Source organism: Camarhynchus parvulus, chromosome 1 (assembly GCF_901933205.1).
Source record: "Camarhynchus parvulus chromosome 1, STF_HiC, whole genome shotgun sequence".
Taxonomy (NCBI): Eukaryota; Metazoa; Chordata; class Aves; order Passeriformes; family Thraupidae; genus Camarhynchus; species Camarhynchus parvulus.
The window spans coordinates 70,252,925-70,276,726 of record NC_044571.1 but is presented as its reverse complement, the minus strand read 5'-3'; the positions used below and the strand labels follow the sequence as shown (position 1 = coordinate 70,276,726).

General features: G+C 38.9%; 1 protein-coding gene across 4 annotated transcripts in view; it reads right to left on the bottom strand.

Annotated features, from left to right (window-relative positions):
* The window catches only part of ATP8A2 (ATPase phospholipid transporting 8A2), a 280,843-nt gene that overhangs the window by 123,410 nt on the left and 133,631 nt on the right, over positions 1 to 23,802 (bottom strand). For all 4 annotated transcript variants that reach the window (XM_030944045.1, XM_030944071.1, XM_030944054.1 and 1 more), the window contains one exon: positions 21,427 to 21,537. In XM_030944045.1, the coding sequence (XP_030799905.1) occupies positions 21,427 to 21,537 (111 nt within the window). The remainder of the gene's footprint in view (positions 1 to 21,426; positions 21,538 to 23,802) is intronic.

Below are 23,802 nucleotides of genomic sequence, written 5' to 3'. Positions count from 1 at the left end.
TCATGCAGCCCAGGAATTAGCAGTGTCATACACACAGTGGCTCTAAGGCTGGGGCTTTTCCTTAGTGAGTTATTTTCAGGGGAATAAAACCTCAACTTTGAATGGCAACTTCTGAATGACAAGATCACTAATGCAGGTAACCACTTGCCATCTTCAAATGATCTGAAGACCTAACATTACAGCAGTGAAAATGGATTGGTTACTATTTCTGGGGATTAAGCAAGATGAAAAGAAAAGTTTTGGGTTAAAAACACTAATTGTATTTATAATTTACCTGAAAAACACATAGTTTACTAAGGGAAGAGAGTCTGAAATGTAAATTCTGGTGTATTTCTCCACAAGTGGTTGGATGTGGTTGCATGAAGTGGTACATTCTCTATTGTTAAAATTGAGTGACTGAGACAGTACCCAATGTAAAGCGGTTTAAAGCTTCTTCTAATATTTGAGCAGTGCAAGTATAATAAGCTTTTCCCCCCAGCTTTCAACTTTCAGAGCTAAAATCCCCAAACAGTGAAGTGAAGGCTATTTCTGACATCCTCTTTCCCCTCATATAGTCATCCAAACTATAAACAAATGTTCCCTTGCCTGCCATACGGGCTTGTCTACACAAGGAAGTTACAGTGGTTTAACTGCAATGTGATTGTGAATCCACTTAAATTAGTTCCAAATGTTCTGTGAATGCTCTAAGCCTGATTTAAACTGAAATGATAGCCCAGATAGTTTGTTCCACAGATTTAAAACCTGCATTTAAAACTGAATTGTTTCTTGTACTGCAGTATGGAAGACAATCTTAAATCAAACATCAAGTCTGTTGTGATACTCTTATTTAGAGTTGAAATGACTCTTTCTGAGAAAATGCTCCTGAGAGACTGAAGGCTGGGAGAGCCCTATGCAATACAAGGCTGGCTTGCTTTGTTCAATTCTAGGTGGGTCTCTGGTGTCTTTTGAGGAAGCAATAGCTATGCTGTGTTTTTCAGTTCTTCCAGAGAGCTGACCACCAGTCTCACAGACACCAACAGGCTTCTGTCCACACTGCCCAGTGTCAGCACCTGGAGGAATAGTAGGTTGACTGTCTTGTGGCCCTTTGTGCTTGTGCTGAGTAGGCCAACTGTGTGGAGTTTTTATACAAAACTTGAAAGGGCTGTAAAGAATGAGGTTTGTGTTTATAGCATTAGTGAGGTCTCGTGTTGTGGATATACTGCAAGATAAGAGGATATTTGAGGGTACTAAGCCTACCAACACGATTTAAAGGCCTACATATGTTGAGGGTGACAGTTCTCACACTACCTGTGGGCCGTATGCAGTGAAAAACATTTCATACCTTAAATGCTTTTGCCTCTAGCTAATCTTTCTTATGTTTAGATTAAAAGACTACTTCTCTTACCTCTTAGCACCATTGTTTAGCAAAAATATTTTTCCCCCATCCTGGCCCCAAAAGATCTGGGATACCACTCTATTTAATATATATTGGTTACCAGCCCTATTTTCTAGGTAGAGTTGACAAAAATCTTTTGTTATACTAAAGTATTTGATATTGTCAATTAATCAGCTTTTGGCATGTTGAAATTTGTGGAGAGGCAATCCCTCAAATTTGACTCACTGGTGTCCTGTTTAAGGTTCCTTTCCCTTCCTAGCCAGGTAGTAATAAACCACAGCACTGTCAACTGCTGCACTACCTTCTGCTTCATGTAAAGGCTTGCACTTGAGCCCAGTGTTTTGAACCCACCTAAAACTCACAGTCAAAAGTTCGGGGCTGCCCCCAGAAGTACAGTCATTTTACATGTTTCCAGACTTCAAGTTCAGATACCAAGAAACAGACCACCAGCAAGAAAACACATACCTGGATTCTACAGACGCTCATAAAAGCTTTCCTCTTCACTCTCAGAGATGTAACCAGAGATGTGAGGGAGGATGCAGCCAGAAGTGAGGAACTGTCAGGTCTACTACTGGGCAATTTTTCATAGAACACGGTGCTTCTCTGAAAAAATCAGTTTATATGACTCCTTTTGAGTACTGGCAACTCTGAGTATCCCATGATTATAAAAATGAAGAAAAAAGCACCTGTTCAGCAACTAAAGAGCATTCATTTGATATGGCAAGTTCACAGTATGGCACATGTGACATCAACTCACATTCACTCTCTTGGATAAACCTGCAGCTTAAATCAAATTTAAAACAAGATACTGTCTCAAAACTGCTGTTCAGATTTCTCCCAAAGAACAACAAAAGAGGAAAGAGAATATTGATAGTTATGGTAGTTATTGGTTTTAACTGCACTCAGTGTTAAGGTCTCTCGTATAAGATGTAACACACAAACCTCAGAAAAGTTCTTTTTAATTTGTATGGACATTTTAAAACTTTTCAAAGTTTTTTCTAATACAGCACTTTTATTCTTCTCAACACAGCACTAGATTATTTTGAATTACAACCAACACTTTCAATGTTTATAAAGCCGAACCATATACTGTGAAGTAAATCCATTGCTGCAAAGCAATTTATACCTTGGCCAATTAAAAAAACCCCAAACCAACACACAAAAGTACATCACAAAAGCATACTGCAAACTATTTCTCACAACTGAGAGGTCTCCTACTTGCCATAGCCATTACAGACATACTTTATGTAGCCTGCTCTGCATGCTTTACCATCAACATGACAGAGAGGCTACAAGCAAATGATAAAGATTCCAGTGTTCCAAAAAGCCACCAAAGACAGTTGTATCACAGCAAAGCAAGTAACTCATCTTTTCACAACTACATTTTCAGGAAATCCTTCCACACCTTACACCAGAATTAAGACAAAACAAAACCTCTGATAAACTGATAACACTTACCATAGTTGACACTACAGTACAGTAATATGATCAAGTTACTTATATTTATGGAAATCTTAAAGTAACCTCTTAGCTACACACAACTTACTTGTTGGCATTTGAAGGCAAAACCAAACCTTGCTCACGAAGACCTTTGTCTATAGAAGTAGTTAATTAGATGACCTTCCCCACTATTAACAACATTTTTTAATATTAAAGTTTGAAGGTTCTAAAAAGTGTTACTAAGATCACTACCTTCCTGTCAGCATCAAAATACAAAAGACAGGGAAACAGCAGGGTTTACACTTTGGAAAAGGTGTGGTTTTTTCCAATCCTGGCACCTTCACTCTATAGAAATTCACCTGAGATAAAGGAACCAGCAAAGAGAAAGCACTTCCTCTATTCTACAAAAATTAGGATCTGAACATTCAGATGGGTACCCTGTGAGAATTTTTGAGAAAAAAAAAAAAAATTTGAAAAGTATAAGGGGAAAAAATGTTAAAATACTTAAAAAGGAAAAGGGCCTTGTGCTTAGCAGTGGTTGCTCCTGAGAGTGAAGTGTGAACAGAAGCTTTTGGCTTTTTTTTATCTTTGTTTTTTAAGTAAAGCCGACTTATAAGCCTTCTGAAAGAGTTCTATAGTTGAATAATTTAGCCCATGGATGATGCTTTATTAATGGCATGCTTCAGACGTTATCACCAGAAAACTGGATAGAAGCCCAGATGTCTGGTTTAAGACCATTTTTATTTCCTGCATTTTCAAAACATTGCATGGGGCTTTAGCTGCACGATTCAGACAAACTTAATGAGACTCATGCAGCTATGCCTGCATACGTTGCTTTGAAAACAGAGAAGCACTGGTTTGGGTTCTGCTCTTCTGAAGCTCTCCCTGGAGTGATTTAAAGGTGTTTTTTCCTCTCAGTCTTTTCTCTAAAGGTCTTCTACACTTTACCTCACCATCTCTGACAGATAAAGAGCTGAAACTTTGGACACCTCATGTTTTTGAAGACTTCAGTACTCTGGTCTTGTGTGGTACCATGAAACTAAACAGTGAACTGCCAGGCAATCAAATTTAGCCCAGTGTGTCATTGTGCTCAATTTAATGGCAATGGGTTACTTCAAATCAGAACAATGCTGTGGGCACTGAGCAGAGTTACAACTTGGTACCAACATATGTCATTTATTATGACTGATTACTACTTACTGTAAACCATTTTAATACCCACACATGATCAAACTTAATATATGTTATTCAGGTTCAAATCAAAACTTCAGTATATATATTGTATGACACACCACACATCTCTATTGGAAAGCCATGACGTAAATCATACATTAAGGAAAAAGAGAACCATACATATCTATAATTTACAAGCTATTTAATAAAATATTTTTGCTATATTGCTGTTGATAAGCATAAGAATAATTTTACTGCATTCTCATTTTTTCAAATAGCTGAAAATACAGATTTTCTGATTTTCTTTTATTTTCTTTAAGCATGAGTGTTAATCTTCCCCTTTCTGAGTTTATGAATTGGCTGCTAAAGCAAGGGTTTGCCCCAGTCAGCTGGCAGTTGGAAATCTGCCTTCACGTCCAAACAGATTAAATCAGATAAAGAATTAGGACTTCACTCTAACCTCTCAATTCTGCAGTGACATTGCAACAGAAGAGTAAAGTGGAATATGAAGACTCACTTTGACATTTTCAGTGCTCATATTTTACAGAAAAAAATATACAAGACACCATGTAAATACTTAACTTTGCAACAAGTTCTGAGAGAAAGAGAAAGCAACACAAGTGAAATTGCTTCAGGGAAGCCTTGACAAGAAAACACATAAATATTGTGAAGAAATAAGATCACCTGTGGTAGGCCACCAGGAATAACTTCAGAGAACAAACAGCTGCAGCACAAGGCTCCCTTTGCTTCATCTAGGAAAGACTGACATGTACACTAACAGTAATGATGCATAAGCTACACTTCTGAGTTGTATTCATAACCTGTGTGATAATTACAAAAGCCATGAGCCCCTAGAAAACATCCTCCAGAAGTTCAGAGATCCTCCTGATCCCGACCAGTGCTAACATGACAGAGACTATCACAGGCATGACAATGAGCCTGCTAGGGTCCACTACCTTCTTGTAGATTTAGCTAGAATGGTATCTTCAAGTTTCCTGCATATCCTAAGACCTCCTGCCCCGGGTTCTAGAGAGACTCATTCTTACTAAAAACGCACACACAGTACATATTGTGTCACCCTAATGACAGTCTGTCATCCTTCAGGAATTCCCTAGTTGACAGTTTTGGATACCATTGATTAAATTCTTTAGTGCACTGAAACACTGTGGAATAAGATCTTTTATATTCAGGTGCATTAGGCTTTTGTACTCCTTATGAAAGAGACTGGGTTTAAGCACATGTCCAAAAACAGGGTACAAAGACAGATGAGATATCTTGAGAGATCATGTGTCACCAGCGCACAGAAATTTGAAAAAAGTACAAAACTGCCCCAATTCTTCTCCAAACAGTAGGTATGGTATTTCCCTCCTAATTTATGTGACTACAGAAAACAAACAGTAGTGAAGGGTCAGTTTTCTGCTGTGTACCAACAAGACAGCCTTTAAACAAACTGTCTTCCAACATTAAATCAATATAATTTCAAAAACATGCACATTACCTAGAAAACACCAAAATGCAGTATCTTCAAGCTCTTCTTCACCTTTATATCAGTAATTTATCTTAAACTTTAGATTACTATGTAAAGCAAGTGTCAGTACAACAGGGAAGTGACCATAAATGACTTGTTGCTGCAAAAATGGTAATTCTAGAAAAAAAGGAAAGAATGAGATGGCTGAATTTTTAAACTTTCTTTTCAGCAACACCAAGTAGGAACATTTTATACTCATACCACATACTCAAAATTCATTTGGCTGCATCAGATTAATTTTCCTAAGGCTACAGATACAATTAAGAAGATTTTATTTATATAATAAAATTCAGTAAATAATCCTTGTTTCAGATTTTGGGCAATAAGCACCACAAATGGAAATACTGAAAATATTAATTGCAATAAGCTTGTTCCACTCTATTCCATTTAAATTTTCATTAGCAACTAATTTCTTTTAAAGATGAGGAATACTGTGAATTACCAAGTCTGACACACTGCAACTATAGTCTCCTGTTGTACATACAATGGGGGTTTCAAAAGAGTTTGGGAGCAGGTTTAAGCAAGAGTAATGCAAACATAGAAATAGCTCCTCTTTGAGAAATACATCAAGGATACAAAGAGGCATGTGCATCCAAGGGATTCAGTTCAAAAAGCTTTTCAGGAAAGAGCTGAAATTCACTAATCATTGATAGAATATGCTAAGCTATTAATTCTCAGATGGAATTGTGCTGGACTTCCAGCTGTTTGAAGCACCAAAGAGATACTTGTAAGTCTGTATAAATTTTGGTACTACTACAACTACAACTTGCTTGTTCTTTTTTTTTTTCTCCTGCTCCTCTTCCCCAGCACAGTGAAACAGCTGTGACTGACAACTTTTATAAAGGTACCTTTCTGCTTTACAGCAGACATTAAACATTTGTATGGCTGGTAAAGCAAGACACCTTCAGGTGGTGCACATACAAACATGCATATTCAATTCAGAAGGAAGTCTTTTATGGTTTGGAAGGAAAAAACATACGACCACGACAGAACAACGTATATACTTCTATGACAATGCTTTAAACCTCCAACTCTCTGATGTAGTTGCTATCAGTCTCAGAAGATATAGCAGTGAGCATCTGAACAGTGCTGGTGTTACCCCAAATTATTTTTCAGAACTTCCTAGAACAGTCTGGCAAAAACTTGAGGTACTTCATGATTTTGAGGACACTGCTGCACGAGCCAGGCACTCAGTGGGGAAAGTGTACAACCCTCAAAATTTACACCAGCTCTGCAAGTGTTGACAAGAGATAGTAAGACTTTTTAGATTTTATTTTTGCAGCGTTTATCTCAAAAGACTGCTCTCAGTACCAAACTCCACAAGACAAGGTCAGAACAATTTAATATTTGCAATGGAAGCAGGAACTATTTAAATGAAATACAACAGCCATTTTGTAGGATGTCATTCTTCATATACTGTTAAGCAGGCAGTCAACTGCCAAAGCTGCTTTTTGAAATGAGATACATACTCACTACAGGAGTATGTGGCTGATGCCAGCGGGGGAGGGGGAAATAAATGAAGCCTGGTAGGTGAAGTTCTGTTTGTCCCCATTTATTAGGATTAAACAGTAACTGCCTCTGTTCAAACAGAAGAGAGCAGACGTTTGCCGCCCACCAGAGTGGCTTCCAGCTATATCTCCAAATGGAGAAATATGATAATTAAAGTTTTATCTATCTTCATTATTTTTTAACATGACAGCAGATGTAGGAGTACTGCTAGACTTTGTATTATAGAAATGTATGCAGCAGCAACTTTCCTCACAAATGAGAAACTTAACCATGGGCTCACAACCCCAAGTGGAGTTTATTGCACCCAGCACTTATATCATTTATTGCTGCTTTGGAGCCGTAATAAAAATGTGCAGATTTGCATTTTCATGGAAAGCAATAACAAATTTACTAATGAATCTCAAGATACCAGTGTGGGCAAAGGGAGCACCTGAAACTTCTCATGACACGATTCCCCACTGACACATCAGTAAAACAAGTAGGAAGACAGAATCAGTCAACACAACCAAAACACCCACCCAAGAAACCAGAGCCAGTCACCAACACTCAGTTATGATGAAGTCAGCTATGTGAAGAGTGACAGGCAATGACCAGGGAATTGTGCTGAGTTTCTCAAGAAGAGAGCTCTCAGGAGAGCATAATTTACTGATCTGGCAGTCTGCTCTATAGGGAACAGAGTCATACTAAAGAATAAAAAAATTGAAATCAAGCTTTTGGGCAGACAGACTTCCATGCTCATGGGTAGTTCTCAGTGAGCATGGTTATCCTAACAGTAAGCAGGAATAAGTCTCAGTCATCAGAAACAATGGACATACCAGCAGTGTATTTGGGTGCCAAAATCAGCATGCTAAAAGTTGCACTATTCTGTGTGTCATCCTTTTTAAAATGTGAACAAGGTTAAGACTTGATTGCTAAAAACACAACAGTTGTTCTCCTCAGGAAGGGAGGAAAGTTAAATGGGAGAGCTTTGTGCCTATCCAAATGCCACCTCCCCTCCCCCCCAACCAAACTGGGCTTTATGAACCCCACAGAGACCCTTCACAGACCACCAACACACACTCTGCTTTCTTCACCAAGTCCAAGAAAGGAAGGTTTGCCAGGCTTACTTGTAAATTTTTACATTCCCCAAAGCCAAATATGTAAGGATCTCCAATCCTAACCTATATTTTAAAATGTTCCACTTTCATTCTCATGCCTTCCCTACAATGCTTTCTCAGCAGTATCAGTCAGTTTGAAGAGAACAGCAACTCTCATGTCTGGCATCCCTTGAAGCACTGTCCTGGTTTTAGGTAACATTCCTGCTTCTTCCCCTAGATTTACTGCTCCTACCTTCTTATTTCAACTCAGCATAAATCAGGGGCTGCTTAAAAAGTAGTAGTAACTGCTTCCAGAGAAATAAAGTCTGCCAGAACTTTCTCTGCTATCATTTTATCACTCCTCCACTGCAGAAATAGCTTGTACTTCAGCACAAACCAGCTCCTCCTTGTTGTCCAGATGGCCTAACATACATTCTTCAAGATTTCCACATACATACACCCCACAAATCACACACCATAAAATCTAGTAAACGTGCATGCATTTTACTAAAATGACAGTCTCTGACGCATTCTCAATTTTGAGAGATCACAGCTTCTTTATGCACTTCAACAACATGTGACAGACATAGGGAAAGGTTTTTTTGTTCAGATATGTCTTTGGGATCAACTACCACATTTCAACTTCCTTCCTTCTTTTTCCCCAGGTCTGTGTTTGGAATGTCTTTGAGTAAAAGATACCCTGACAGCCCAAAAGGGAGAATTGGTACATTTTAAGTTCCCAAGCAGTTATGCCATGGTGATTACTAGGGATATAATGAAAACCAATTCATGCTCTTAATTTGCTCCACCTCTCCAAATTTTTTGCTTTCTGCAGATATACCTAAGCAAAGGCTCTCAGCTTACTAAAATAACATGTGAATCTGACAAAAGTCTATACCTCTGTCAGAAAAGCTGGTTATTTCTCTTGTCCAAGGGCTCCTGTGTACATCAGGAAGGTCATCTGGCTGAATTCTAACCTTAAAGAGCCCATCCTCCAGCTGTGCAAACACCAATGCCTTGGCAAGGAAGAGAGGAAAGCACATAGCTCTGGGGAGACATGAAGACCAGACTGCCCTTTTTAATGGCAGTGGATGTTCACGTTGGCTTAAAGCACAGCCCAGCTGTGGATTCAAGTGATGGTGAAAGCACAGCCCAGTGACAGCTACAGCAACATCCATGACACAGCAGGAGGGACTGGGGCTTTCTAAGGGAAGTGGCACCTTGAAGGTGAGCACTGCACAAAGCTTCCAGTGGACAAAGCTGCTGGATCCACTGCAAGAACACGGTATGGTGCCACCAATACAGAATACAGCGAACAAACAAGGACTAATAATGCCACTATAGGAGCCACAGCTTGAAATTTCCTAGCTATCATGCATTTACATATTCAACAACAGTAAACAAAAGAAAAACAGGAGAAAGTGGAGCAACTCAACAGTCTATCCCTATGCTGTCCATGAATCAGGATATATCAATGGGCATAAACACATTTCCAAGTAGTACAAACCCATATGTCATTTTTAAAGCCAATGAATACGACCTGACACAAAGCTGAGTGTCACATTGCTTTGCTGCTCCAGACACCTGTCATTCCTTGGCAACAAAAGGGAGAAAAGGTCAAGACACTGTTAGCAAAATGAAAAGGGAGACTAACTTTTCTACCAAAATTGAACTTGACAGGAACCATCATCACAAATAATGCTGAGAGGTTCAGGTGTTACTGCCTACTGAAGGTTTAAGCTTATGCTGCTATTGAGTTGTCTACGTATTTTAGTCAGTTACCACTAATAAAATCAATCTGCATTGTCAATTACTAACAAAGATAGCATCATTTGGGGCTGGATGAGTATTGGATTTCTTTTTCTAACATAAGTGTTTATGCAGTCCATAATACATACTTTTTCTGAAACTCTGCAGAAGCTAGATACAGCTAAGGCTAATATATTCCATCTCCTCCCTTTCCAAATGCATTCATGCAAAAGCAATTAAGGAAAGAAATCCAGCAAGAAGAAAGAAAGTAAAATGATCTTGTCACGTTTAAAAGCTGGCAGAGCAAGTTCTGACCTTCTTTACTCTTCTGACAGCAGGAAGCCACCAGTGGTTCTTCATAGTTTTGTCTTGATGGAACAGAAACAGATTGTAACATACACCCAAACATGCATCAAGAAGGCTTAGCTCTCGTTTTGCCACAGAACAGGCCCCTTTTGGGATATAGTTTTGGGGTTTTAGCTTAAGCCCATGATTACTGACATTTATATTCCACATTTAAGGATACCCACAAACGTGTTAAGAAGATGGTTGACTCAGTCTTTAAGTATTGATTCCGAATCTCCTCTCCCTTGTCTGACACAGACCTCATTATAGTTGTCTGTGAATCCTGGCTCAAAAAACCCCACTGGTCCATGATGCCTTTATTTCACAGCACTTACACTGAAATTGCAATAGCTTACAAAAGGAATCAGGTTCAAAATAGTGAGGAAGAGGAGAAGTACAAGACAACATTATGAATTATCAATGGAATATCAGGGGCAGGAGCTACAACTGACTAATTTTTGACACCTTGGTAAAGAAAAGTGGATAACTCAAAAGTAATGCTATCACTAAATAGTGTAATTTGCTATTTCTAGTGCATTTTAACATTAACAAAATTATTAGGATTATTGCCCCTGAGAATGCTCATTGGGTTTGGATTATGGTTGCGGCTACGACTAGTCCTGTGTGACTGATGGATGAGTAGGCAATTAGTGATTTTAGGTCAATTTGGCATAGGCAGATGGCACTAGTTATCAGGGCTCCTCATAAGGCCAGGGTGATAAAGGGGTAGTGTAAGTTGTTTGATGTTGGGTTTACTAGGACTGTGATTCGCATAATGCCGTAGCCTCCGAGTTTTAGGAGGAGGGCTGCTAGTAGTATGGAGCCTGCAATGGGGGCTTCCACATGGGCTTTAGGGAGTCATAGGTGTAGGCCATATAGGGGGGCTTTAACTATGAAGGCCAGTAGGAGAGCTAGGCTTGCGGCCAGGCCCGATCAAGAGGAGTTTAATGTGGGGTATGAGAGTTTGAGTATTGGGAAGTGTAGTGTGCCGACTTGGTTGTGCAGGTGAAGGATAGCGATTAGTAGTGGGAGTGAGCTGGAGAGGGTGTAGAACAAGAGGTAAATGCCAGCATTTAGGCGTTCTGGTTGGTTTCCTCATCATGTAATGAGGATGAGGGTGGGGGTGATTTCGTTGAAAAGAGATAGAGGAGGTGTAAGGAGTTACAAAAAGCAATTACTCTCTAGAGCACAGAAATAACCAGAAGCATATCAACAGTCACACCTATCTGCAAGGACCCAACATCTCAGCACAGATTGGAAAGATAATGTGTTTTGGACACGTTACTTGAAGCTTTCACTCCTGCTGTGGGCTGTCACACAGGCCAATGCCTCCTAAAGCCTATTCAGTCAAGTGACACAGGATCCCCACGTTGGAAGGGAGACTCCCAAGGGCACTGAGTGACAACACTTTTTTTAATGTCCCTAGCCACAGAGCTCTTTCTCCTGACAGGGTATATATCCCTTGGGTCAAATACAGTCAAACCACTGAGCTGGTTTTACAGGAGAAGAGGCTGTAAAAGCACATTTGAAAGCACCACCTGTGCTGCTCCAGATTTACTCTGCATACTGACCATGGGAGACATAGTATAGTTTTTACCTCTGACCCTGCTACAGTACAAAAATTTGGTTCAAGACCATGAACTTGGGCAAACAAACACTCCAACGCTATACGCTAGGTATTTTTCTTTTACAAACTAAGATAGATTTTATTTTAAATCCTTCATATGCGTTTAAACTAGGTTACAGATGCCTTTTATGCATCCCAAGATAAAACAATCTCTAGTGGTTAATTAGTGAAACTGGATAGAGGTATTTTTATCATTAGTGCTCATCCAAGTAAAATGGCAAAATTATTTGCTTGCAGCATTTAAAAATGGAATCTGTATTCAGTTAAATTTGTTCTCTGCCCTAGCTTCTTTGGGTCATGAGAATATAAACCCAAGAAGCCTCAAAATAATCAGGACCAGCTCAGTTCATGATACATATACTGGAAAGAAATTCTATATTCCAAAAATTTGGTGACCCTACACTCCTGAGCTAGCATTCAGAAGGATTTTGGAGTTGTCTATGAAGTGGTATTAAGACACCAGGAGTTATTAATTGATTGATTGCATGCATCTGTACTAAAAGGACTCCCTAGAAAATCTGAGCTTTAGAAACATACTCCAGCAGCACCTCCAAAGATGCCAGAAAAATGCCCTTATCAACAATTGGAAAGGAAAAATTGCCAATGAGACTGCTGTTGGAGCTCAGGTAAAATTAGCTTTTTTGCTTAACTTGCCAAGAACAAAGAGGCAAAGTATGAGCAAAATGCTTCAAGATGATAAAACTGGATACAAAACAGAACGTTTCAGTGTTTTGATCAAGTATCTTACATTCAAAAAATCCCAAGCTGTAGACGGACTATACTGCTGGCAAGCAGCTGGCAGCCAGACAGACTTGAGTCCAGGCAAGGGAAATGCAGCCCACACAGACCAACATTTCTTGGGCTCCCACAACAATATCCTAGCATGTCGCTTGGAACAAATAAACTAATTTTATTTCCAAACAACCTCCCGGAAAGCAGAAAATGCAAATACTATTCAATCACTTCAGTGAGACTGCTCACAGGCTAGCCACCATGCATTTCCGGAAGTGGGCTCCAAGCTGAATTCCACACTGTGAAATTGCACAAAAGCATGACTTGTGAATCAGTATTATACCTTGTTTGAAGCATTTCCAAACCCTCTGTCACTCTGAAAAGTGTTTTACAAAGAGCTGGGCAAAAAGAACTGCAGCAACCTCCTTTTCACACCTAGGCTAAGCAGTGTTTTTAAATATCAGTATAACATCTGAGTTTAACTGCAGCAGATACAGCTAATTAAGCAGAAATAATTCTGCTTTTCTCTCCCCTGGAAGACTGAAACCTTCCAAGGTGTATTTAAGTAACAGAACACACACACACACTTACATGGCCATTTTAATGCCAGTGCCTCAAAGCTAAACAGGAGAATTAGACTCACTGTTCCAAGCTGTCAGCAGTCACTGGCACCAGGGCAAGTCCTCCTCAGCCTCCTTTCTAAGCATTGTGTATTACCATTCTCAAAAACACTGATCTCTCTGGTGACCAGCAACAGGACCCCAGGGAATGACATGGAGCTGTCCCAGGGGATGTGTAGATTGCATATCAGGAAAAGGTTTTTCACCCAGAGGGTGGCTGAGCACTGGCACAGGCTCCCCATGGAAGTGAGCACAGCACCAGCCTGACAGAGCTCAGTAAGTGTTTGGACAATGCTCCCAGGCACATGGTGTGACTCTCTTGGGGATATATTCTATGCAGGGCCAGGAGCTGGACTTTGATGCTCCCTGAGGGTTCATTCCAGATCAGCTTATTCTATGAAAGGCAAGTAAATTGCAGAAGAAATGTATTTTGAAGATTGCTATTTAGAGCAATGAGGTACAGGCAGAAATGGAGAAATCTCACATCTTCAACATGACAGCCCCATGGCTTATCTAGCAAAAAGAAAAACAGACCCAAAAACCCCTACTCCACATGTGCAATATGCATAGGACCTTACTTTGCTCTCAGTTATTCCCATGCAGATGAGCAATGTCTCTACTAAAGGAAGTACATTTATAGGGGTATAGGCCAGAAAGAAAACCAGCACAGGCCCAAAGGATATACTTGTGAATAGATGTATTACTATATATGCATTGATGTGTCTCAAGTGTTGGGTTTTTAAAAAACTCCCTCAAAATCACGCCTTCAGTGCAGAACAGCATTGCTAAACTCAGCATTCAAGTGCTAAGCACAAGTAATTCCATTATAAGGTTTATCTACACTTTTAACACCAACACAAATTTGAAATTTAGCCTTCTCTGTATCAGCAAGTAATGTCATGTGCACTGAATTAGCCTAGATGAAAGTTATTTTTTATTAAAAAATATTTTTTTATTAAAACAACGGGTTGTCCAATACTGAGTCAGAGCAGTCAATGTTTTTCAATTCCATGCTCAAGGCCATAAGAGGAGTTATATTTTATGTGAGAACTTTCAGGTTTTGGAAAGAAAGCTGGGCTGAAATGATCAACAATGAACTCTTGAATTTCAAAGCTAGTTTTGTGATGAAAAAAACCTAGGCTTGGATTTTCCTAACTTTCATAATACAGGTTTATCTTCCCTAGTAAAAGCTTCTTCATATTAGGCTATCTGTATTCTAAACATGAACTTGTATTTTTATTGGTTAGGTAAAGTGCAAAAACGTTTACTGATTAAAGGATTCTGGCTTTGAAGAACACACTCTTCTGGAGATGACTAAATGTTTCACATCGAATGGCCTCAAACTTAGAGAACAACATTATCATTGCTTTAGTATAAACCCAGCAGATTATGAATTTAAGATTTTTTGCACCAAATTAAGCATGCATTTGACCAAGGGTGGGGGGAGAAACAACCACTGTGCCATTCATATTTCTCTTCTGTAAATGGACACAACAAATTGATCCAGGCACTCAACATATTCTGTGTCCAATAAAATATCAGAGTAGATCACTTCTATTGCAGTGTGTACTGAACCTGATGGGCATTTCATCTAGAGATTTTGAGACCACACAAAGGAACCTGATTTATAATTTATAATATCTGGAATGTTAAAAAATTACAGGTTCTGTTGTCTGCAGGGTGTAATCAAGGCAGTGCCCATAAATTCAGAGCAATGCTGATAGCTTCCATCATTCTTGGGAAAAAATCAAACCCAGCAGTTACATAGCTGGGCCAATTTGGTTTTCTGGGAAGATGGACTGCTCTCTCATGATTCACTGTGCAGTGCATAGCACTACAATAAGAAAGGAAAATTAGCACAGGTGTATCTTCATGACTGATTCCTTGGAAACTTCTGGGATTAACATGCTCAATTAGGAAGCCAAAAAACAAGAAGTCAGTCATGGATTAAAGTTGATGAGATCAGCCTATACACAATGCTGAATTTCTTCAGACAAGAGATGGGTGGAAACAGAGAACAAATTGTCAGTAGCAGCACATAAACCAGGTACTGTAGAGAATTCCAACATATTTTTAGGAACAAAAAGCAAAGTGATATCTGGAAAATTTTGGATAGGTTGGAAAACTGCATTTTACAATATTGTAAAAATTTTGGCAGGCTCCTTGTAGAATCTGTTTCCTGTAACTATTGCTACTAAAGAATGCTTTCTTGAATTGGAGCCTGCAATCAGCTTTTTTGGTGGGCAGGAAGGGGATAGTGTTCTGTGTTGCCTTAGGTCTTTTCCATGTTAAACCTGTGTACAAGGATGATGGACAGTGCAAGAGAAAAATAAGCACATTTTAAAGACCTGCTTTTCCACAAATTAACAAAATAAAATGCTTTGTTCCTCACACTGTGTTCATTCCTTTGTTTTTCATGTCTTCCACATTCTGTACTATACCCTCCATACATATCCTGCACTTTTTAAACTGATTAACATTACCTGAGCTGAGAGGTATGCAATTCTTTTCTTTTACATGTTTCAAAAACAAATAATAACAGAACAAAAAAGATTTTCCTTCTGGATAGGATTCAGTTACCTTAAGACAGACCTCTCAGTACTGCTGCTTTAGACAGGTTTGTCACAGGTCCTGTGACATACCTGCCAGTCCCATACTGCTCTCCATGAGCTAAGAGCTTCCACAAAGGTTATCTACATGGACACTACAGACATTTCTCTCGGGCACCGAATTTAAACCTGATTCCAGTCTTAAGGACAGTGAACCCCACCTTTTTGTCTACCTGAAAGCACCCATCTACAAAGAGTAAGTTACATATTCAGAACATGCATGCATTTGTGAGAATCCAAATCTAGATTCCCAAATGATACAAAATCAAAGTCACACACACACATTTCACCTTTGCTTCATCATGATAAGAGCATTGTGCTAAGCTTACCACACCAACTGAGTATATGCACAGAAGTAATGATTATTAAATGCCTACTGGCATTTGAAGTATTTGAACAGGCAACTGAATAATTTGAATAAGAAGACAAGACAGCTAGCTACTTTTATTCTTGTTATCCTTGTTAGAAAGTTTTGCAACCAGATATTCTTATCCTTAATTTAACACTACAGAAAAAGACTGCTCTTATTTTTTAAGAAAGTTTCTTTATATGACAACAGTTATAGCACTTCAGTCCTCAACTTACTGCAAAAATCCCCACGCTTAAGGTTTTCTATTGCCTGGCTGTAACTTAAGAGTGGCAAAGTCAATTGGAAACAGAAAGGACAGAGATGCAGGTAAAAGTCAGATCACATAAATCAGGGATAAGCACACAGAAGCATTATAGCTGTATATTTTTAGTACCATAACATACACTCATTTCTGCCTACCATTTGGAGAAAAGAGTTGAAATTCCCATGCCTGCTTTCCATATTTTTTAAAATACCTGTTGTGTTTGATGGAAAAGCAAGAAAACAGGAAAAACAAATGCAAGGTCTCATGCAGCAACACTTCATGTGTGCTCTGGCAGCCTGAGCTATCAGCTCATCTGAAGTGGTGACCACTAAGGGTGCACTTAAGAGCTCTCATTGCCAGACCTTGCTGACTCACAAAATCACCTCTTGTTTAAAAGCACGTTTATCTAGGTATTGTGTTTGCTCAGAGCTTTTGAAACTTGGAAATTCAGCTCTAGAATAAAAATTATAACCTTAGTGGTTTGTTGTTCAGTATGTTTATCTTGTTTGTTTAACACTGCTCAGATATTAGACTTTCAGCAGCTACAAAGAAACAGCTTTCTAATCTAGGCTTAAAATTTATCTCTGGATTCTTAAAGTAGAAATTAAAATTATGCAGCAACCAAGGTATGTATGTGCATTATGCTCTCCCCTTCCCACTTGCCATTCGTTTCTCTGTCATGGCCCTACACTGGCAGACCTTGACACTGGGGCCATCTATTCCCACCCCTGACTCATTCTGCAATATACAATACAAAAGTGCTTCATATTAAGTATGTTTCAAAAAACCCACGTGCTCCAGTGAAGTACTGAGCACATTTTTCCTGCACACTGAGTTGGCCTGAAAGCTATCTTCCATGCTACTGTTTCCACAGAACCATTCCCAAAGGCCTTGAACTCTTACCTGATATTTCTGAATACCACCTTTGATCTTGCTGTGTTTCGACTTCTCCAAGCATGACACGAAAGCACCATTCCTGTATTCTTTTACATCTGCAATCAGCTATATTTCAAAGCTCTGATGTCAATAGGACAACTTTATATCATCTCCAGTTAAACATATCTGCTTAACAGATGTGAAACACATCTTTTGTTACACTACTCAGTTTAAAGCCAGCTACATAAGTAATTGAACAAAATGGTATTTTGTGAGCATGCCCAGCCACTCGTTTGTCAAATCTTTAACAGTTGAAACCTTGTCACTGGTCTTCCACCTCAGGATGATGCTGAATGGTTAGCTTTCCTTAGAAACAGATTTAGTGCACACTGCTAGTGCATGCAGACCTGGGAAATACAGGAATGGACACCAAAGAGAGGGCTTTGCGTTTGCATTTCATCCCTATGGCCATCTTGGTAGTTTTCCAAGCAAATTCCTCTGCTCCTCTTAGGACAGACCCAGCATGGACAGTCAAGACTGGGGAAGAAGCAGCAATTAATCTGCCAACCAGCTCTGTGGATGGAAAGGCTAGATTCTGCACCCCTTTTGATAGGTGAGTCCATAAGTAAGAGAACCTCAACTTCATACCCTGAAGCACCTTGGCAACAGTGATATAGAAGGGTTCAGGAATTGGGCTAAGAATCATACCAAAAGGACTTGCATTTCCAGGATCTGCTTCTCTTTGTGCTTTTTAGTCATGCTTCACTTAGCTTTGTATTTTCAAAAATTAAGGGGAGAAATCAAGAGAATGGCAGGAGGACAGTGGTGAAGAAATGGTAAATGAGACACCAGGCAAGAGAAAGAAGAGGAACATAGAGTTTCCAGTAGTTAAGCCAAGACAAGATCTTTTCAGATTTTGCTAAACTTTTGATGACTTAAAATTCACCTCTTGAAAAATACTAGGAGGGCATTTTCAAGAGAGAAGGAAAATACACTCAGCTCCATTGCCCCTGCAACCACTACACCACAAGGTCTGCTATCTGCAATACCACCCCTCTAGCTGCATGGAACTATCTCAATATGGACACACATTTTATTCATCAAAGCAGCTGAAAACAGTTCCTGGGCTTCCATCTCTCCACAAAGAATCAGCCATTGCAGAAAGGTAAGCACCAGCCTTAACCCCACAACATCTCCTAGGAGTAAAGCCCATGATGACGATTATCTAAGTATACTTTTCACAAAACCCCAAATTGCATATTTTAACCTAGAACCTGAAAAAAGCTGGTAAATTTAATGTTTCAGGGATGCAACACTTTGGATCCTCCAGGTTTAAGTGTACATAACTGGTATCAAGATGAACTTCTAATGTATGAGGAGTTTTAGCCATACCAACATTGGGATGCTAGGAAAACAGATGGCAATATGCATTTCTCAAACATATACCACTGTTTAACTAAGTTAAATCTTAATGCCTTAACTTGCATGCCTCTGCAAGATCTGTCCAGATGTTCTGCATGCCAAGCTGGACCACCACCTCTTCCTTCCCTGTGGCAAAGTATCAGGGAATAAAAGTTATGATAGCCCCAGTGTCTCTCTGCTGCAAAAGCCATTTATATAAGGCTTACTATATCTATTCCTCAGGTGTTAAAAACACCACTGAAGTAAAACAGATACAGTAACAAAGGTAGAACTGGCAGTCATATTCATGGGGTGCTTTTTCATTCAACTGTATAAATATTTACTTAGTACAATCCTTCTGAAGATACTTAGAAAGTAGCTCAAATCTCTGTTTCATTACAATGCTAAAAGGATATTCCCCATACACCACATATCCAAGCAGAAAGTATGGGTAAATATTAAACTTGTCCAGAGCACTGGGAAACAACCAGGAACACACCGTAGACATAAGCAGCACTGCAGAAGTGCCAGGCATTTAACTACCATTCTCTCAAGTTGAAGGATTTATTCCCTCGTGGAGCATTTCTTTCATGAGCATCATTTCATACCACAAACTGATCAACACTGACAAGCCTCACAGCACATACACAAAACAACCTCCCTTTCTTTGTGTAAAGCTAAGGAGGGAATTAAAGATCTCTTCTCTCTACCCTGTATCCCTAGGATACCAAAACTCTTGGTGTCTCTTGGGTTTCCAGGCAATTTGGCTATTTCACACAGTTTTGGAAGGGAGATTCCTTAAGGCTGCTAGTAAAGGAAAATCAACAGGGAAAACCAAAAGGAGCTCTTCCCATTGCTGCAGGAGAACAGGATTATTTCTGTCACTTCATCTCCCTTAAAGCTTTAAACTTGCTCCCAACTTCTTTGCAGCACAAGCACAGAGCGGAAACTGAGGTGCAGAGCTGCATCTTGTAAGACATTTTACAGTGCTCAGGTGTTGGTGGAACTGACTGCTTCTCAGTCATGAACATGAGGAGACACAAAAGGTCATCTGTCTCAAGAGAGCATGCAAAAAGAACTGAACATGGCCTAAGACAATAGAGAGAACCCCTGACCTCAGAGTCTCAGAGCAGACTTGGATTTTATGTATCATGTAGAGATATCTGGTGAATAAAATTCTATGCTAGGGTAAAATAATTGAGCTACCTCAGAATGGGGGTCCCACAGAACTTCACTGTTATTCAACTCCTTGCACAGCTGCTTATATGGAAAAGTATAGCTTTGCCATACAACATTTGATGCAGAACTTAATTGGTCAGACTATGGCAAGAAAAACAAAGACACATTGTGCTGTAATAAGCTAGAAGCAGGACTTCCAAAACTAATTTTCAAATACAGAAAAGAATCCTAGCAGAAAAACATTAAGCATTTTCTGAAAAGTTCAAGCAAAACCCCAGTAACAGCCAGCCATGCTCAGTAAGAAATACACCTGAAGAGTTCTTTTTAAAACTATTTATATTTTCTTTGCACAAATATTGTTATTATCTCCAACAGCATGTAAAACCTTTACTAAAAACATGATGTGTAGGATAACTCCCTTGCAGTAGACTAATGAGTGTTGAAATTTTAACAGATAACAGCTAATTCAGAAATAGCACAGGAAAAGTGGACAGGTTAGTGGACAATATCTGTTCTATAACATCATACACAGACGATGATCAAACCCTGATGGAGTCCGGAATACTGATCACTCTGATCATTCTATTACTTACTGAATAGCAAAATATTACTCACCCACTATCTCCTCTAATTGGTATAACTACCTGCCTAATTATAAATGTTGTATTTTCTGTTAACCTCATTCATGGCTGCTCAGCTGTACAAAGAAATAGAAAATCTAATCCATATGCACATGTATTAATAAAACTGATGAACGTTGTGGAAATTGCTGTACCAAGTGATCACTTGATACTCAGCTGATCAAACCACTGACTTCAAGTTCCTGGAGTATTTCTAGCTAGGCAACAGCATCTTATAAAATTCCCTTCCTGATACATCTTAAATTCAAGACTACATTCTGCAGTGTGAGAACTACACTCCTATCTTAAGCATGCTGAAATGGAATGGCAGTAACAGTATTCAGCTCTCTTTAAAAACCAGTTTCAGTACTTGACATCTCCCAGCAAATTATTTTCAAAATACATTAATGTTTTAATTATTAAATCAAATAACCTGATTCATTTTGTAAGTGAACATCATTTGCAAAATTATGTCATCTCTTTCCTAAAAACAAAGCAAACTAATTTCAGTTCCAGTTAATCTATGGTCTTTGTAACTTGGAAACTACAGCTATAGTTTTGAGTAGTTTTTTATTTACCTATTAAATGCTATTACATGAACTTTTGATTTAAATTTAGCTCCCAAATTCCAGTTTTTATTAATATAAGCACTAATTGAAATATTTCCATGAATACAAAGATGCTTTCAATAAGAGTGTTTGCAGAGAAGGAATGAACTTTGTCTCTGACATCTCATATCCAAAGTTTCACAGTACTGAAAACATTTGGTCTTCCTTTACAAACATTAAAAGACTCAAGTGAACTGATTTGAGGAGGAAAACTGAATTTTAAATTGCTAAACATGGGGAAAAATGGCAGTCCTTGCTCAATCCATTTGGATGAGTTTTTTTTAGTTACAAGAGATGATTTAAGGAATAAGGACCAGTAAGACCCATCCATTTAGTCTCTCTTACCTCAATAATATACAAAACCACATTTTTGTAGAAGCAGTACAGTATGCATTTGGTAACTCGATTGTAACTCCAAGCACCATGGACCAACAATAGCTTCTCCAAGTAGGAAAACTGAAAGACAGAAAACAACTATTTACATATATGAAGAATTGCTAAAAAAAATGGTTGAAAGTAAACACATGTCCTCAAGGAAAAAAAAACCTCAAATCAGCACTGCTGAAGTGCAATATTTAAACAAGCAAACAGACGATATATGCAAAAAACAATTCTTAAAATACTTAAAGCTAAAATCTTTTTATAGCAAAACTTCTGAAGGTTCTAAAAAGTGGTTTTAAAGGGCAAAAAGTCTTCAATTGTTATTACCATACTGATGGTAAAATCAATGTTTGAGGGCTTACAAGGTTCAGAATCTCTTTTCCCTGTGTAAAATGAACAACCTAATAAACAAAACTGTTTTGAGCTGAAATAAAATACACAAGAGGGGAACAAAAGTGGAAAAATGGACGCATTTATAGAGAATAGATACTTACATTAACATTTTCTGCCCACAAAATGCATGTGATTGTGTGTTATATAAAATATTGTATAAAGCAAAGTGCATTTGCCAAAAAGGGCAAGTAAATTAATCTTGTATAATTGTATACCTTTTAATGGTAGTTTGAACCCCAGACAGAGCTCAAATTCAGAACTTTTGAAAATGGACTTTTATGGAGCCAGTGTTGTAATCCAGACTGGGAAATGCATAATTTTCTTGTCTTGGCTTTGTTAGTGAACCTTTTTATGACCTGTAGCATTCCTCTTTTGCCCACAGCTCCAAGGGATGACTGTGTTTACTGTTTAGCATGTATGTATCTGAAGGGATCTTGGACACTAAGGTAATTATTTGCTTTGCTTCCTTTTCCACAAAGTGACTTGATAGGAAAACCCTAACTTTCTAAATTTAGATTCTAGATCATTTATTTTAGCCAAAACTTATCTGAAATTGTTCAACAGTAATGAGTGAGGGCTGTTGTGAGGCAGCTCTGCTCCCATGCTTTCCAGCAATGAAATCACTGAACCACAAATCCTGTAAGGACAGTCTGTCTCCCATGCATCAGCAACTCAGATTTGTTAGCATATGCCAGCAGAGAAGGAGAGAAAACAAAAGTGAACCAGGCTTCACTGTTCTCTGCTTAACTTGAGCTAGAGCTATAACTGAGACACTCCCAAGGGAGTAGCTGACCTGTTAGACCCCTAAATGCCTCAAGTTAATTTGCAAGAGAGCTACAACTTTCCTCATCAAAATCACTAACAAAACACCACCAAGGTGATGGGAAACTTGCCACAATATCCTTACAAACCATCCCAAAGCTCCTGTGGAGAATAGTCAGAAACAGCCTGAGAACCTCTCTCTGCTGAATCTAACAAGTGACCATCCTGGATGTAGTCTTCTTGAAAGCTCAAGGCAACAAAAAAATCCAACCATTAGCTGCTCTTGTCTGTGCTCTCATGAAAATGAGTGCACTACAGAGCACAGCAAGGAAGACACTCAGAGCCTAAAGAACACACAGAGCCTGCTCACACCAGTGAAGAGTCCCATTATGACATGGCAAAGAATTAAGTCTGCTTTGATGCTGATATTGTGCAAATGCACAGCTATTAGCACAGAGCAGTACAGACAGGGGCTCTACCAAGACACTGTCCTTGTTTGGCTGCTCCTGTGTTTACAGCATTTTAAATCAGCAGGAAACATTATGACCACCTGGCCAGCCTACCTGCGAAACAGTGTGTGAGTTTTTACAGTCATCTCTGTATCAACCCTAGCATAACTTCTTTCATACAGAAATTATCTTCTAGAATCTATCCTGACTAAAGGATGAGGTGATGGCATGTTGGGAGTTTTAAGACAGTGAAAAGGCATCCACAACATAAGCTAATTTTTCCAAAGAAGAAAACTGAAACAAGAACATTTGTTGAAGAAAAAAGCTTCCTTAATTAAGAAAAGGAAACAGTCCCTAGACACCAGATGTTCTCTGGATTAAGATGATAAAGCTATTTACTGAGAAAAAAAAGTTATTAAAGTCTACTACTGTCTCTCTAACTAGTTAGGTCATTTGATTTGGGAATTCTCTAAACAGAGGTCACTGGTGCAATATCATTTCAAGGGAAAAGGATGATTCAAACACATGCTCCTTGCACCTGTGGAAGCTATTTCAAGTGGAGTCAGACACAAGTTGGCTTTTTATTTTTGTTTGGTTTATGCTTTGATTCTCCCTGGAATCCCAAATGAGCCTATATACAGACTCTCTCTTCTCTAAGTGCCTACTTCTGGCAGCACTGCATTTGAAATAGCATTTGAACATGAGATGCTACGCTACAGTGGTCGTCTTAAATTAC